The 15,680-nt window shown below is 42.4% G+C and overlaps 2 protein-coding genes across 2 annotated transcripts; one reads left to right on the plus strand and one right to left on the minus strand.

Moving 5' to 3' along the window:
- The first annotated feature begins 1,088 nt into the window (after positions 1-1,088).
- Positions 1,089-5,560, plus strand: LOC149070850 (mitochondrial import inner membrane translocase subunit Tim29). The gene is made up of 3 exons (XM_089248721.1): positions 1,089-1,259; positions 3,297-3,398; positions 5,043-5,560. Exons 1-3 carry the CDS (start codon positions 1,142-1,144, stop codon positions 5,432-5,434), a joined length of 612 nt encoding a protein of 203 aa, XP_089104847.1. The 5' UTR covers positions 1,089-1,141; the 3' UTR covers positions 5,435-5,560.
- Positions 5,561-8,068: 2,508 nt separating this feature from the next.
- Positions 8,069-11,248, minus strand: LOC149070851 (uncharacterized). Its single transcript, XM_089248674.1, has 4 exons — positions 11,124-11,248; positions 8,965-9,022; positions 8,593-8,870; positions 8,069-8,505 (listed from the first exon to the last, which is right to left on the minus strand). The coding sequence occupies exons 2-4, from the start codon at positions 9,017-9,019 to the stop codon at positions 8,188-8,190; spliced, it is 651 nt and encodes a 216-aa protein (XP_089104800.1). The 5' UTR covers positions 9,020-9,022; positions 11,124-11,248; the 3' UTR covers positions 8,069-8,187.
- Between the last annotated feature and the right edge of the window lie 4,432 nt (positions 11,249-15,680).

Here is a 15,680-nt window from a genome sequence, read left to right on the forward strand (position 1 = left end):
TGTGCCTTCGAAATTTCTGCCTGCAAAACAATCTGGCCAGAATACCTTCCAAACTGAATTCATGGTTCTGTAAGTCCTTTGCTGCCGAGCTTTATCAATAAGCACCATGAGCAATGTGGGCAGTGAGTGCCGTCTTTAACCCCAGTAGCACACCGATATAGAACGACATACAGATTTCGATACCGTTCGACGTAGAAATGGCATACATTTGTCGACTTGAGAAATTTGTCGATAGAGAAATTTGGATTATTTAAAAAGAAACTAATTATCATACAAGATATCCTTTTTCAAAGCAAAATGCTTTTTTGCCCTTTCAAAATTGAATACAACTGAGGTCTATCCACATGAGCAATTTACTACCTATAGTGCAGGAAGTGTGAGTGTGTGTACCTAACAGTCTGACTGCGCATCTAGTGTTGTCTGATTTTTCAGTGCTGCCATCTATGTTTCAAGAGTGAAGTGAATGATGTGTAATGGTTGAATACTTGCATCGTTTGTAGGCCTTTTGCTCTCTGTGGCGAGACTTTTCAACGGGGGAAACGAAATGCTGTAAAAATTAGAATAAAACTATTTTAGCGAAAAAAAAAGATATTTTGGTGTTTAAATTGAGTGAATACATTTTTACTATATCGTTCAATATCGGATACGTAAAAATTTTCGACCTCTTTTCGACGTTAGACCAGTGTCGGCACGACATCCTAACGATATCGTCGTGCTACTGGGGTAGGCTAATCTGGGGGTGGCCTAGGCTTGCTCAAAATTAGATCTGGTTAAAATTTGCTGCCACTTTTCCCGGGAGTAGAGCCGCTACTAGATGCTAGGCAAGCACGCATTTTGGCACCCCCCCCCCCCATAATGTCGAAGGAGAGGTCAAAGAGTGATTTTTGGCGATAATTGTCGATGTCCCGTATTTACCGTACTTTCTCGAGAAAATATGGTCCGCTCATTACAAACCCAAATGAGCTTCCGTGAAAAGAAGTGAACAACACGAATTTTTTTTTAAATGCCATGTGAATTATCAATAATATGGTCAACAAATCACCACAGGGATGTAGGATTTATCTCTCGAATTATGGCAACACGGCAGGCCTTGTTTACATTTTTTTTTCTAAGGTGGCCCGTTGCTGCCCTGTTTACAAAGATGAATTTGTTTCGTCAAAGGGTCCGCTCTCTCGCACCGAAGAACCCGAAGGTTTTGAGTTTCTTGCAGAGCGTCAAGAAGCCCGATGATTGGAAGAACGAGAGATTCAAGAGATGGGGTGAGTGGACAGAAATATATTGAATCACTTTGCGAGTAACCAAGAAATCGGTGACGGAATCGGCCTCACGGTGGGTGTTAATACCGTCACCGATTGCAGAAATATATTGAATCACTTTGCGAGTAACCAAAAAATCGGTGACGGAATGGGCCTCACGGTGGGTGCTAATACTGTCACCGATTGCAGAAATATTGAATCACTTTGCGAGGACGAAGAAATCGGTGACGGGATCGGCCTCACGGTGGGTGCTAATATCGTGACCGATTGCAGAAATACTGAACCACTGTAGGAGTACGAAGAAATCAGTGACAAAAATAAGAGCTATAGTATAATCCCTTCTGCCGTTTTTTTTTTTGTCGGCACCAAACTGGTCCGGTGGCCTGACGCCGCGGAACTGATGCTACGGTCGCCAAAAAGAAAACAAAAATCGCCAATGTAGAAAACAATTTTTTACAATGACAGAAACTAACAAGCGTAATAATAACGATAGAAATTTTCTAGATAATAGTCAGCCAACCACTCGTGCTGCCTCTGCACGGGTTGACAAGTTCATTTGTTACATCATTAGGGCTACATAACAAGTTTGCCACATTTTGAACCACAGCATCCTATTTTGTTTCTTATTTTGGCGGAGAATCTTCCTGATTGGCTCGCAAATACTGCATAGTGATTGGATGTGATGCATAGAATCATAGGCGGACATTGACTTGGTAGTCTGGGGGGGGCAAGGTCATTATTGCTGGGGGGGGGGGGGCTCCGTATCTCCGCACATGCATAGAATTAGCCAATTCTGAGCCCGATCATTTCTTTTCTGCACAACGATGATACTACTTAACCAAACATCAACTCTGGCCATATCGCTATATTGCAATTTACTGCCATTAGTGAGATGAGTTGGAAGTGAAGGTGCTGTCTATCGGTGGTCGCCTCGAGTTCGTTAGGGAAAATATCTTACCTATATCCTCCCTTGGGTTTGGATTAGGGACCCTGACAACAACCTTCACGATGGTAGACGAGCATCTTACCACCATGCCACTCGGGCACACAACGATGATACTGGCATAGGCAGGGAATTTTTTCCCTGAATATTCTGAGGGAAAATAGACTACTTTCTGACGTTACGAGCAGTGTGTGGAGCCCTTCTATCTCTAGGAGGTGCTGGACCAGGGCAGGCTCAATGTCCGGGGCGATACGTCAGAGGCAAATTTTACAGATCCCACATTGACAAGACCTCGAATATTCAGTGTATAGTTGTTATTGAAAAGTGATAGAGAATGTCAGCGTTTATAATGAAGTTCATACCTTTTGTGCTGTTTTGCCGCGTTCCGGACTTTTTGAAGCAGATGTTTCGTCCACTTCTCTCTCTCTGTGGTGAACATCTTCAGTGCAGTTTTCGAAAAGCAAGGAGATGAAACGACCTCTTTGGATGACCGTTATTCATTGATGCTTTTGCTGAAGGATCAATCTCGCTGGGCGGGGAGCTGGCTGCTCTGGTGCCTCGGGCGCAGCGAACTCACCCTTCAACTGCAAAAGGGGTTCCTAAAGGGGATATTTTCCCTAACTTTTTCAGGTGCGAGGGGTGCCAAAATGTTGGTTTGCCCCGTGTGACAAAGTATCTAGTTGCTGGCCTGCAATCTTGTCATTGTCATGAAGAGCAAATGACGTGTCTGTTAATTGAGACGTGGCAGCTTCTGATTGAATTTTTAAGACTCCGATTCCCACCCACCCAATCAGAAGCCGCTGCGTTCCTATCAACATCGACTCACAATGATGTGATCTATCCTTCTGTGTCTCCAGAAAAAGTTCAGCGGATAATGGTCATCCAAGGAGGTTGTTCCGTCTCCTCGCTTGTTGGAAAACTGCTCTGAACTTAGCCGTAGCGAATGAAACGTCTGCTTCAAAGAAGCCTGGAACATGGCAAATACAGCACGAAAGGCATGAACTTCATTCTAGTCGCTATATTAATTGCTGGCAGAAAGTGATTTTTTATTTTTAATGAATTTGAACCGCAGTTTTGACATTTATCTTTCGCTGTAGGAAATTTCTGGTACTATGCATTTCTGGATTACAAAACTGTCGCAGCTGATGTTGTTGGAGGAGCTAAGAAGAGACCTCTCAAAGCTGCCATCGTTACATCGGGTGAGTAAACTGTTTCCACATTGTTAATGTGGACTCTACACAGATTTGCATCTTGTATACTATGATAGTTTATCGCAGGGCATGACAAATCGTAACAAGATCTAGGTGCCAGAACAATTTTTTCAGGTGCGGAATATTTTTCCCCCACAAAAAAAAAATTATTGACTTTTCCAGGACGGGGTGAGATTGACTTCTGTATTCGCAGCTAGCTACGCTGATATAAATGCCAGAATTTTCGTATTTTGTCCTCAGATTCTAATTTAGTAACTGCACGGGAAATTTTAGATGCCAATAACCAATTTCTTAGTCGACAACCTGGGATTTGTCAATCGCTGGTGAATGCTACTGGGTGTGAAACACTTTTCGAGCAGAGCGAAGCTGTGTATAACAGGGCATTGTGACAAATTTGGGGAAAAAAATCTAGGCGTCAGCCGAATATTTTAGCAGCCAAGCATATCTTTTTTTCTAGAAAAAAATAATCCAAAATATTGGGGTTTTTTCCCAATTTTTCCTCGGACATAGTACAAGAGTTGACAAACCCCAGGTCTCCATGGCGACTAAAAAATGTATTTATTTATACAATATTGTTGGCCTTGCTAGGGCTTATACTAGAGAATAGGTTGAATGCGACGCAGATATTGTTCAATATTGCACAAGAAACTGGTGATCATGGGAGAATCAACCATAGAGCTAAGGCGTTTGTTCCAGTGACTCTATGGTATGAGGAAAGAAGCAGTGTCTCTGCTGCTGTGGAGATATGTACAGGGGTTTTCCCAACCCCCTGGTGTCAAAAACAGAGCCAAGTGATCTAATGTATATGGGCGTATACAAACTGACATCATTATCATCATGCAAGCACCCCCCACCCCAGCAATCATCATCGTGTTTCCCCCTCCAGACTTTCATGTCTATCTGTGCCTATATAAGCTGCATTTAAAGGAGTTGGTAGAAGCAAAAACAGGTTGTATTTTATGGGGATGGCCGAGTAGTAGTTAAACTCTAAAAATTTCAACTACCAATACTGATTTTTTTTAATTGTCGCAGCGACCTGGGATTTGTCAATCCCTGGTTTATCGTTACTTTTTTTAAAGATAAAGCCTCCACGGTGGTAGATGAGCACATCTTACCACTGTCCCACTTATGCCCCCCCTGACAAAGGCTGAATTGAAAGAGATGTTGGCAACGAGATAAGTCTGGTAGCAGAGTTCTGGCATTCATTCAGGATACTATTGCCATTCCCTGAAAAAAAAGTTTTGAATTTGATTCTTACCTTTGTATACAGGATTTTGATTCACTACCATGCATACTAACTTCTGGGCGGATGAGTAGGTTACTCAAAGACAGATCAGAATCACATACGAATGCAGGGTCAGAAACGCACACTGAACCCCCAACAATGTTTTCTATCCCATGACGAATGTTTCTAACCCAGCTGTATTGTTATGTGATAAATCTGATCCGTCTTTGAGATACCTATTCCTCCGGGAAATTTGTACGTATGGTATCGAATCATGCTATTCTAAATTATAAGGTTTTTGCCAACAACGAGAAAGGACCGGAACCCTTTTTCGAAGTATTTGGTTTTGCTCTTTGTGAGTTATTAATAGATTACAATTTTTTTTTTCAATATTATTATTCTTTCAGGTTTAGCGTTTCTGTATGGAGCGATAAAGAACAACCCTGAAGAAGACTCTTTCCACAACTCTGTGGTCCGTTACACCAACGACTTGATTTTCGTCAACTCATCCATCCGAAATCCATTCTCGGAATCGCAAGTGAAGTTCCTTTCAAAATGTGAAAACGAAGGTCTGTTGAGGCACATAAATTTGATACTGTTTTCGCTCATCGTACTCGAAGACTATAATCCAGAGTGTCAGGTGTACGCCGCACGATGCACTTATCTGAGGCCAAAGTATTTGACGTTCTACGAGAGAATAGTCGATATCGGGATCTATGGCGTGTGGCTGAACTTGTGGTATAGGATGAGGGACTACGATGTGAATCATTCGGAGTGGGAAGCGAAATCAACTAGTTGATAGGAGAACACACATATTAGCCTTGCTTTTTTTTAGTGGACACTTGTAAATCTTTGTATAGTGAGGAATGTTGTTAGCCGTTTATTGCATCTTGTTGTTACACTAAAATAAATTCATTCCGATGACTTTCTGGTTATTTACTTTTAGCTATTTTTTTTATTTGCAATAGTCTTTATCACTAAGTTCTTGAGACAGCCGTTGTTGAGCGTTCAGATGATGCATCGTGTACTCTTGTAATAGCAGTGGTATGTATGGGCCCCGCATCCTGGAGCAGGACTCCTAGACCGGGATCTTTAGTGGGCTCCTAAGCCAGACTTTTCACATGCCCTTTTATAGTACATTTATTGCAGAAAACAATAAAAAATGATGTCAATTGTCTTTGTCCTGAAGCTGGAGCCCTGTCCTTTGTGGGGGGGGGGGGGGGGGCATGGCAGTGTGGGTTTGCTTCAGAAATATTTGTCATTTCATCCATATTTTTTGATATCACTCTAGCCTAGGGGTCTTCAACCTCTCAGACATTGCGGGCCAAATTGAACTTTCCATGAAGCCCTCGGGCCACCAAGTCCTGCAGTGGTATTATCAGTTATTAAGCATTGTTCCCCAAATTACTGAACGCTTTTACTTGCTCTGAATTGATTTCCATAAAATTTTTATTTATTTTCAAATAAAATTTTAAATTCATTATTTTAATCAATTATTTCTTTCACTAAATCTGACATTTGTCCCAATAATCCTGAAATTACTTTTCATTAATTATGAAATCATTTCTTTCCGAAATCTTGATTTTCTCATGAATTATTTATTATTTTTAACAGTGCTGAAATTACTCTTGATATTTCTGAGATTACTTTTGGCAGTTCCGCAATTGCTGTTGGCATACTCTTGATCATTCTGAAATTACTCTTGACTGTTCTGAAATTACTCTGGGCCGTTCTGAAATCACTCTTGATATTTCTGAGATTACTTTTGGCAGTTCCGCAATTGCTCTTGGCATACTCTTGACAATTCTGAGATTACTCTCGACAGTTCTGAAATTACTTTTGATATTTCTGAGATTACTTCTGGCAGTTCCAAAATTACTCTTGACAGTTCTGAAATTACTCGTGACAATTCTGAAATCACTCTTGACCTTTCTGAAATTACTCATAACAATTCCGAAATTACTCTTGGCCATTCTGAAATTACTATTGACAATTCTGAGATTACTCTCGACAGTTCTGAAATTTCTCTTGACCATCGTGAAATTATTCTCAATAACTCTGTAACTATTTTTTCATTAATTATAAATTTTGAAATTATTATGTTACAATAATTTAAAAATTATTTCATCGAGGGTTTTTTTAGCATTTCTGTAATTATGTATGCTTTTTTGGATGCTGAATTCGACCTCTTGAAGCCTATATGCAATCATAGGCTTCAAAAACCTTTGGCTCAGCCCCCCATAAGGGTGGGGCTGATGGCCCGAGACAATTGCCATCATTTTTTGTTTTATTCATGCTATAATTCAGCTTATAAATTCACTTTAGAAGGGCCCTGTGAAAAGTTAAGCTTGGGGGTCCGCCGAAGATGCTGACCTAGGGGCCCTGCCCCTCCGAATTGGTTACAACCAGGGTCGTATTTACGGGAGTGGGGGGGGGGGGCTTAGCGGGCTATAATCCAGGGCGGCAAGTTCAGAGGAGCGGCGAATTTGAGGAATTATTGGCCAAGAAAATTAGTAGGATGGGAGAAGGGAAGCAAAATTTGTATAACCCCCTCAATAGCGATCATACGGGTGTAGTGTTCTGTTTGTGCGCCTCCCAGTTAAAACCTTGTAACAATACGGTATTTAAGGCTCAAGAGCCAAAGAAGGAATGAGCCTCAGGAGAACGAAAATCGCGAGAATTGAGGTGGACATTCGAAAATAAAAAATATGGAGAAGTGTGTGTAAAAACGATCGAGTAGGATCGTCATCTTCAATGCTTATACGTTCTTATTCTAATTTTTTTATATTAATAAATTCCCGTTTAAGTTTGTCGTGATGAGTGCTCACTATTCGGAGAACCTACGAACACACTACAACGGACTTTTTTTTTTTTTACGAATAGGGATTTGTTTTCCCCAGCTCACTCTTCACTAACTTCATGTCTCACAATTGGCAATTTTTCGACGATATTAGCAATAATTGATAATTTTACCTACCTCTGCTTTGTTTTTTGTGTGGCAATAATTAGCAATTTTTAAGTGATATAGCAACAATTGATAACTTAGTGTGCCTTTGGCATCATTTTGGACAATGATTTTCGATTTCCCCTAATTTCCTCGGGGAAATATGGTCAGCCTATTTATAAAGGCATATTTTAAGTGTTTTTAGGGCACAAATTCGTTTTTTTATGGAGCATATTCTATCGGTTTTTAGGTGATAAAAATCCTATCCTAATAATGAATTGGTGTAAGTGTAGTTTTTGTTTGTGCATTTGCTGCTCGCCACGGCAAAACTTCTTCCAGCTGGGAAACGTGGACACCGACAATGAATCGGAAATTGATGAACTCGAACCCAGGGGATGGCCCTCAGGCATAAAGCCCTGTATAACCGAAAAACTGAGAAACAAAATCGAATGGAACGTTTAATTCAAATAATCGATTCCACCGTGCAAGTAAAACATATATTCTTTATTCTTGATACTTTGTCTGTCATCGACAGACTGAAGAAAACGGAGGTTCTTGGATTGGTTGGAAGGAATGTGACCAAGTGATCATCGGACTCACGCTTCGATTTACGAGAGGGTCACTTCCCAGAGTTGTCTCTGGATGGCCTCTTCGAGGGGGCCCTGTATGGACTTCTTCATCGCCCATTCCAGTACACCCGACATCATGGTCGTTATCTCTCCCAGAGCCCATGACAGGAGTCCCATCCCCGTCATTTCGACCTTGACGTTCTTGAAGCGCTGGATCTTGAACTCTTCCATGTTCGGGTGGGAACCTTTCTCCTTGTTGATCACCAGGCGGAACTTGACGAGGAAGTCTTTCGAGGTGACGAGGACCAGGCCTTCGTGTTTCTTGCCCGCGATCTCTTTCTCCCACGTGTACCGGGCCTGCAAACAAAAAAAAGAAAGCGTACGAGTTAAAGTCTCCTAACAGCTGGTACTCGTTTCCGGGGAATCCGAGAAACCGCTAATCACCTTCATCTCGTCGGTGGTGATCTCTCCGGTGATGATGGCCGTCTGGTCGTCGTCTTTGCATTCGACTTTGACCGGACCAGACCTGTATATCTCGTTCATTCCCCAGACGCGACCTTCGCTGAGGTCCACGAAAGCCCTCCTGGGTGGGAGCCTCATCGGTTCGGGGATCGATTCCCTCGATTTGTTCAGGATCTTGTCGAGGTACTCGTCGACGTCTTCCTCTATGCACACCGCCCATCCCTCTTTACTCCGCCTGCGGTCTGCATCACCCAGGGTGACTAGGAAAAGGAACAAAACGAGATACATGAGAACAGGAAGCTGAACCGAAATCTATTCGAAAAATATTTGTTGGAAAAATTAACACACACATACCAACAACAAGCAGAATCGTGGTGATTCCGATGATGAAAGTTCCTTGGGTCTTCATGTTCTGGAAAAGAAACGAAAATCAGGTGTTTACGGGTCCAATCGATATCATTCATGGTTAGGGAATTCAAAGTACGTCCCTAGCAGAGCGGATCTAGAGCTCGCTGTTTTGTGATTCCCCCACCTTTTCCACATTGATGTTAATAGGGTGACCATACATCCCGTATTTTCCGGGACTGACCAACACCTAGAGCAAGAACACCTTCTGCTCTAGAAGGTATTGGACTGACGGTTTTCTCTTTGTCCCGACTTTGTCACAAATGTGAAAAGTTTCTTGGTTCAGCCTATAATTAACTGGTAATAACCCATTAAAAATTGATGACGTCACTTTCGAACCATGCCAAATTCACCGAAGTCGGCATTTTTAAGCTGGTAGCAATGCTGCCACCCTGAGCGTAATCAAGATCTGGTGATAAATTTTCCATTATAGTGGGGCGAAGGTAACACGTAACAACAAGGTTAACATCACTCTTCACGAAGAGGGGAAAAGCACCAATCGTAGAAGAAAATAATTGAACTTGGCTTCTATAACGGGGTTGAATATTTCAGTTCATTTTCAATTAGCGGTAACCCGCTACATGGGGGAATTATTATTTTTTTTCGTTGGATGTTTGGCGCGTAACTGGCCGTTAGAAAACTGATACGTCACAAAATTTCGAAGCGTTATAACTCCCTTAATATTCGTCCGATCGTATAATTTTTAAAATCCTTTTCTATATTAGTTTTTCACAAGGAATCACGCGTGTAATTTTATTGGGCGGTTGATAATGTATTCACCCTGCATATACAGGTTAGTAAGGAAAGTCGCTAAGCCCCATTTTACTGGCGAACCGTTGATCATGGAGCAGAGATCTTCAACCTATTTTTCCACTCGCGAGCACTGCCTGTACCCATCATCAAAAGCAGAGCACCTTTACGGGAAGTTTAACTTACGAATACATGAAAACAGGATGATTTCAGTCCTTGAATGCAATTAGTACAAGGTGTTTAGTTGGAAAGGTTATCAAGTGCACGCGAGCAAGAAATCGCACACGAGCATCGAGCACTCTAGGTCTCGAGTAACGGGTTGAAGATGCCTGTACCAGAGGCATACTTCCGATTAGGAAAAGTACCAAAATAACGTGTAGACCTTAGACACGCTTATTCATATGAGGCGTTTTGGGTCACGTGATATTTCTCTCTTTATTGAGGGACATACAAGTAGCCAATATGGCTATCTACAAAAGTGGATTTTTGTTTTGTTGTTGTTGACCTCGGAAGACACAGGGCAACAACTTTCTAATTGTGATTTTGACTGTCCATGTAAAAAGTTAGTTTTTTTTATTGTAATAGCTATACTTACCCTCAATGACTATAAAATGTCAATTATTTAATAACTGTAACTACCCTTGCAAGATGAATGACGTATCTGAGGTCTACGAGTTATTTGGATACTTTTTCCTAAAGTATTCCTCTAGGATCAAGGGTTCGTCAGTAAAATGTGGCTTAGCGACTTTCTTTACTACCCTGTGTATTGTACACCCACGCTGAGTTGGCCTGTGGCTACGTCATGAAACGTTACGATGGGCGATTCCATTCATCTTCTTTCGGTGAAAAGTTCGCAGGCAAAAGGAGCAGGTTGGTATTCTCCGTTGGCGTCTTATGCGCTATTTTAACGATTTTTTCCCCTCCCCCAGTTTCCTCTCCTTGGAAAATGAACCCTCCCTTCGCGCGTCAAGGTCAGAGGTCAACTAAGTATGCGCCAAAGCTGGCTAAAGCTTGCTTTATGCTAATGCTTTATTCTGCAAAGCTGCTTTGGTATGCGCATACAATATATATCGGTCATTACTTTCTAGCTCTTCCTCCCCCCACTACCACCATGCAAATGAGTAAAGGTTATCAAAGCAAGTGATAGTCGTTCAAAGCATTGGACAATCCTCTTCCCGAATCAAGAAACAAAAAAATAAATCGGGCCCCATACGGATCACCCTGAAAAATAAGTAATAGCATTCACTTATTGTGAAATATAACAACAACAAAAAACGGGACGGCATCTTTTTCCCTGACGAGTGTAAGGTGAGATGTGAGCAGAGTATATTTATAGAAACGCGCAATGTGTGACTTACCCTGCAGCAGATTTGCGAAATCTTTTGAAATGCGATTCTCACGCACTTAATAATTTCCGTCCTGTACTGAAACCGTCAAAACTGGAAAAGGAAAACGACGCGATCTGTGTTGTGGGAATCGAAACAGTTTATCGACAGATGGCGGACACAGAAAAAAAAAAGCTGATAATATTTCTTCGAGATAAAACACGTGAGAGCCAAAAAATGAATTAATAGATTAATGTAAACTCGTGACATTTAATTTTATTGGAGCGAATTCTTGAATTGAGCAAAAGTATCGATCTCGATATCGGCAACTCAAGGCTCTCTAAACAGCATCGGGCGAAAAGATACTCTGGGGTACCAGCAGCCCCTCTTTTTTACTGTTGGGTGGTTGGGGGGGGGGGCGCCCAGGCAACACCATACTAAAGATATTTCTAGTCTGGTATATTACCCCAGGCCGCCCCCCAGTGACCTTGTTCAACAATCTTCTTCCACTCCACGTACGCAATGAGGGTAAAGATATTCATGAATTCTATGAGGTTTTTAGGATCACGTGATATTTTCCCTTTTTTTTTGAGGGACACACAAGGTATCCAATATGGCGACTTCCTGTGCGATTTTATGAAAGAAACAAATCTCAATTAAAGAAACACAGAAATGAATCGTTTTTTCTTCTTTTTAATGGGAGCTAGAAATTTCGAATTTTCTTTTTAACTTCAAGTTATTTTCTCCCGCACATGGTACGTGCACTACATACACATATTTCGCAATAAATTGAATTGAAAAGAGTGTGAAGAAGAGAGATAAAAACGTTCTTAACAACATTATCAGTTATGTTGGCGCTTTCTTCACCCGTACCAACATGCGCAAACGAAACTAACAGTACCATTCGGAATCACACCATCCCCTGGACCATAGTTATGTTCAGTTTTAAATCAAGCAATTAATTGGCGATTTATCATATTTACCAATACGAGCTAGTAATTATACATAATCACCGTTGAATATGATAAATTCTCGATTTATGAACAAAAATTCACAAATTACAGTTTCGAGGGGAAAAAAAATTAGGAGTTTGACTGATTTTTACTGTCCGCTAACGGGGGGAGTGAAATACATTAAAGCCCTATTCTAAGGTACCGGGAATCAGAAAAGTGTCCGTTGATGAAAGGATGTCCGTTAATTCCGTTAGTTCCGTTAACATTGGTTCTAGGGGCCCCTTATGGAACGAATAATATGAATATTACAAAGAGATATTAAATGCTGTACATAGACACACCGCGAACGGCGGCATCCCTGAGCGAAGATCCAGGATTTTGGGCATTATCGTCAGATGACGGAGCCAACAAAGAAAGTGGGGGGGGGGGCGGGGGGGTATCCGGAAGATAGGTAAATTTAGGGTACTTTACCGAACTGTCCCTCGGAGGATGAAGACCTCAGCTCGTTCTCGGGTGGAATGCGAATTCTCTCAGGAAGACTGAAGGCAGGTGTCACTCACTGGAGCGGTACGGACGGATCCAAGGTGGTGGCTGACAGGTCGCTCATAGATGAAGTGCCGAATTTCCGGTCTTCACTGGTGACATCTAGAAACTAGGGCTCGGCACTGGTTGTTGATCCATGCTGATGTCCCGGTGGAAGATGACCAAACAAAAAACTTCTTCAGGAGAGGTGAATAAGGTGTAAGGCAGTCGGAATACTGGGTCACTCACTGGTGCTATACGGGTAGACCCAAGGTGGTGGCTGGCTGATACCGTTCGTCGGGATGTGTCACGTTTTCAGTCGTTTACCGGTAATGTCTGGAACTGGAGCTCGGCATCTTGATAGGTAGTGAGACCACGGCCCCGTCGCTGACCCATGGCGATACCAGCTTTCGCAACTTCCTCCCGGATGGTTGAGGGAGGAGAGCTTTTCTTCAGTCGTGGACAGGAGGATTGTCCGGACTCCTTGATTTTATCCCCCGTCGAACGAGACCAATCGCTGCGTCGACGAACAGAGTTAAGTGGGACAAAAGAGGAATTTAATTTTCTTAAGTGTTAATCATTGGGGGGTTCCTAATTAATGCAATCAATTAGTGTGGGAGGTGTTTCAGGTGGGGGGTCACATACTGGATGATATGGGAAAATTCAGGTGTGACGTGAGGATTTGACAATTTCAAAATATATAAAAAATAATACAATTTTCAGCCTCGCTGAAACATATAATAATTAATAAGAGTAATTAGTGACTCTGTAGTGTTTGTTTTTACGTGTGGGCGACACATGAATAGGGAGTATTTATGTGTGTGTGTGTGTGTATGAAGAATGAGTATAATAAATAATAATCACAAAAATAATAACACTACACCTTCCATTTTTCCCATTCTCCATAACACTATGTCTCTGATGTGGCCAGGGCCTGATTTCCACCTGGACAAGGGCGCTTTGGTTCAGGACCCCTTTATTTCGGTGTGTAAGAGGGGGCAGGGGCGTAGCCAGAAATTTCGTTTTGGGGGGGGGGGCCAAAGTGATAGAACAATAGATTTAGCCATCTCTTTTTTCATTTTTCGGTCATTTTCTCACATTTCGGGGGGAGGGGGGGGGGCCAGACCCCCAAGTCCTCCCCCCCTCGCTACGCCCTTGTATGTGGGGGAGTGCAAAATATAATAAATGTATTCACCGACTAACTAAACATCTTTGATCCTTGTCATAAAGAGTCCCCCCCCCCCTGGTGTCATGTCATGCCCTGAGTGCATGTCCATCTTAACAGCATTACGCGGCAGGTCTCCGTGCGAAGTGATATTCTGGTGCTCCTTCTTATATATATATATATATGTATATGCATAGTAACTATATACTTGATAACCTGGGTAACCTGGGACAAGCGCGTAGTTCGGCGTCCCTGTGTGATGTTGAAAAAATGGTTAAAAAGTGAATTCGTGGCGTCCTGGGCGCTAGGTCACACGGGGCAGCCGTTGTGGTTTTTGAGTGGTCATAGTGACGGACTCACATAGCGAGAACCTGGGCTGGAACCACCCCCCCCCCTCCACCGGCACCACAGTAGTGGTTGGCTGAAGTTAGTTTTCTGTGGTTCCCAACTTCGAGTCGATCTTCCCGTTATAAGCAAAAGCCCTACAACGCTACAAATATTCAATCATTTCACTTCACTCACAATTCAAAATATAGATGGCAGTACTAAAAATTCACACACACACGCACAACACCATCTACGCGCTCAGACTCTGTTAGGTACACACACACTCACACTTCTGGCACAACTCACTAGGCAGTAAAATACTCATGGCGATAGACCGGAGTTGTGCTCGGTTTGAAAGAAAGAAGGCGTCCGGGAACACCAGAGCCACCTGCTCCTCCCCCTCCCCGATTACTCCACTATGTTACTCTACTGTAATTTATATACATACTCTCTAAAATCATAGCACCAAATGCCATTGTAACGAGACCTCCTGGCCCATCTCGAATATGGCGTTGGTAAAATTGGAGTCATTCGGAACGGTATATAAAAAGCTGATTCGTCTGCTACCAGAGTTGCTAGTGGTTTTCCCGCCAAATTGGGCTGGTTTGATAGAAGTTCGGCGGCAAATATTTGGCTTTGGTGGGTGACGGTTTTCGCCAACAGTGTTCGTGGTTGAATATATCTATATCTTTCTTTCATATCAGCGTTGGTTCCAAACCGTTATCAGACCCGCGTACCGGTAAATTAAAATTAATTAATTAATTTTTTGGTTCCAATTACTTTCCTCACTATTTACAGCGAAACCTCAATACAACGATACTCTACTCGAAAAGAAAAAAAAAATATTGTTGTAGGGGGATTATATCTCGTTATACAGTATCGATAGGTAGCAGTTTAACATTAGAGTGATGGACGCCGGAACCTAGCTAGTTCAGCCCCTCCAATAAATTTTGTGAGTGGGGAGGGGCTGAGCCCCACCTCAAATAATTAATGAATATACAATGCCACGCACACCTCCTGCGTGCAGACTCAAGTCCCGTAAAAACGGGACGACCAGCAACTAACGGCCCCTCTCGATGTTTTCTTCATGTCGTCATGTCTGGTGAATTCTAAAAAAATTTTTACCAGATCTCATTGTTATGAGAAGCCATTTTCTCTTGAGGCCCTCGGATGGGCCCATGCATTAAGACGGCACTAGTCGGCACCTACGCTGAAGTGACAAAAGTCATGGGATACCTCTCAACATTGCTGCACTTGGCTGGGTAAAAGGTGGTCCCACACGATATTAAGAGCTACCCCATGACTGGAGTGCTGAAGTGCCAAAAATCATGGGGTACCTCTTGATATCGTGTGGGACCTACTTTTACCAGGCGAAGTGCAGCAATATTAAGATGTATCCATGATCATGCCAAAAGTCTACTTTTGGCACTTTTGTTCCATTGCCCCCCTTCTTCAAAAATTTCTTATCATCGCCCCCCCCCCCACCCCACTCAAGTCAATCCATAGGATCCTATACTAAACCCTAAGCTTCTACCGCCCTCCTGGACCCTTCCAGAGTATAGACATTTTCAAACAAGACTTGAAAAATATCGTCGTAGAGGGATTTATCGTTATATCGAGTAT

The sequence above is a fragment of the Pholcus phalangioides genome, unplaced genomic scaffold (assembly GCF_987345545.1).
Source record: "Pholcus phalangioides strain wild (caught in Gottingen) unplaced genomic scaffold, Ppha-v1.0 ptg000020l_1, whole genome shotgun sequence".
Lineage (NCBI taxonomy): Eukaryota > Metazoa > Arthropoda > Arachnida > Araneae > Pholcidae > Pholcus > Pholcus phalangioides.

Bases quoted from the DNA above. Each gene is read 5' to 3' on its own strand.
- LOC149070850 (XM_089248721.1), top strand. From the start codon at position 1,142: ATGAATTTGTTTCGTCAAAGGGTCCGCTCTCTCGCACCGAAGAACCCG. The intron at 1,260-3,296 runs GTGAGTGGACAG...CTTTCGCTGTAG, and splicing joins CGAGAGATTCAAGAGATGGG to GAAATTTCTGGTACTATGCA. The intron at 3,399-5,042 runs GTGAGTAAACTG...TTATTCTTTCAG, and splicing joins AGCTGCCATCGTTACATCGG to GTTTAGCGTTTCTGTATGGA.
- LOC149070851 (XM_089248674.1), bottom strand. From the start codon at position 9,019: ATGAAGACCCAAGGAACTTTCATCATCGGAATCACCACGATTCTGCTT. The intron at 8,871-8,964 runs GTATGTGTGTGT...TCCTTTTCCTAG, and splicing joins CACGATTCTGCTTGTTGTTG to TCACCCTGGGTGATGCAGAC. The intron at 8,506-8,592 runs GTGATTAGCGGT...TTTTGTTTGCAG, and splicing joins TCACCACCGACGAGATGAAG to GCCCGGTACACGTGGGAGAA.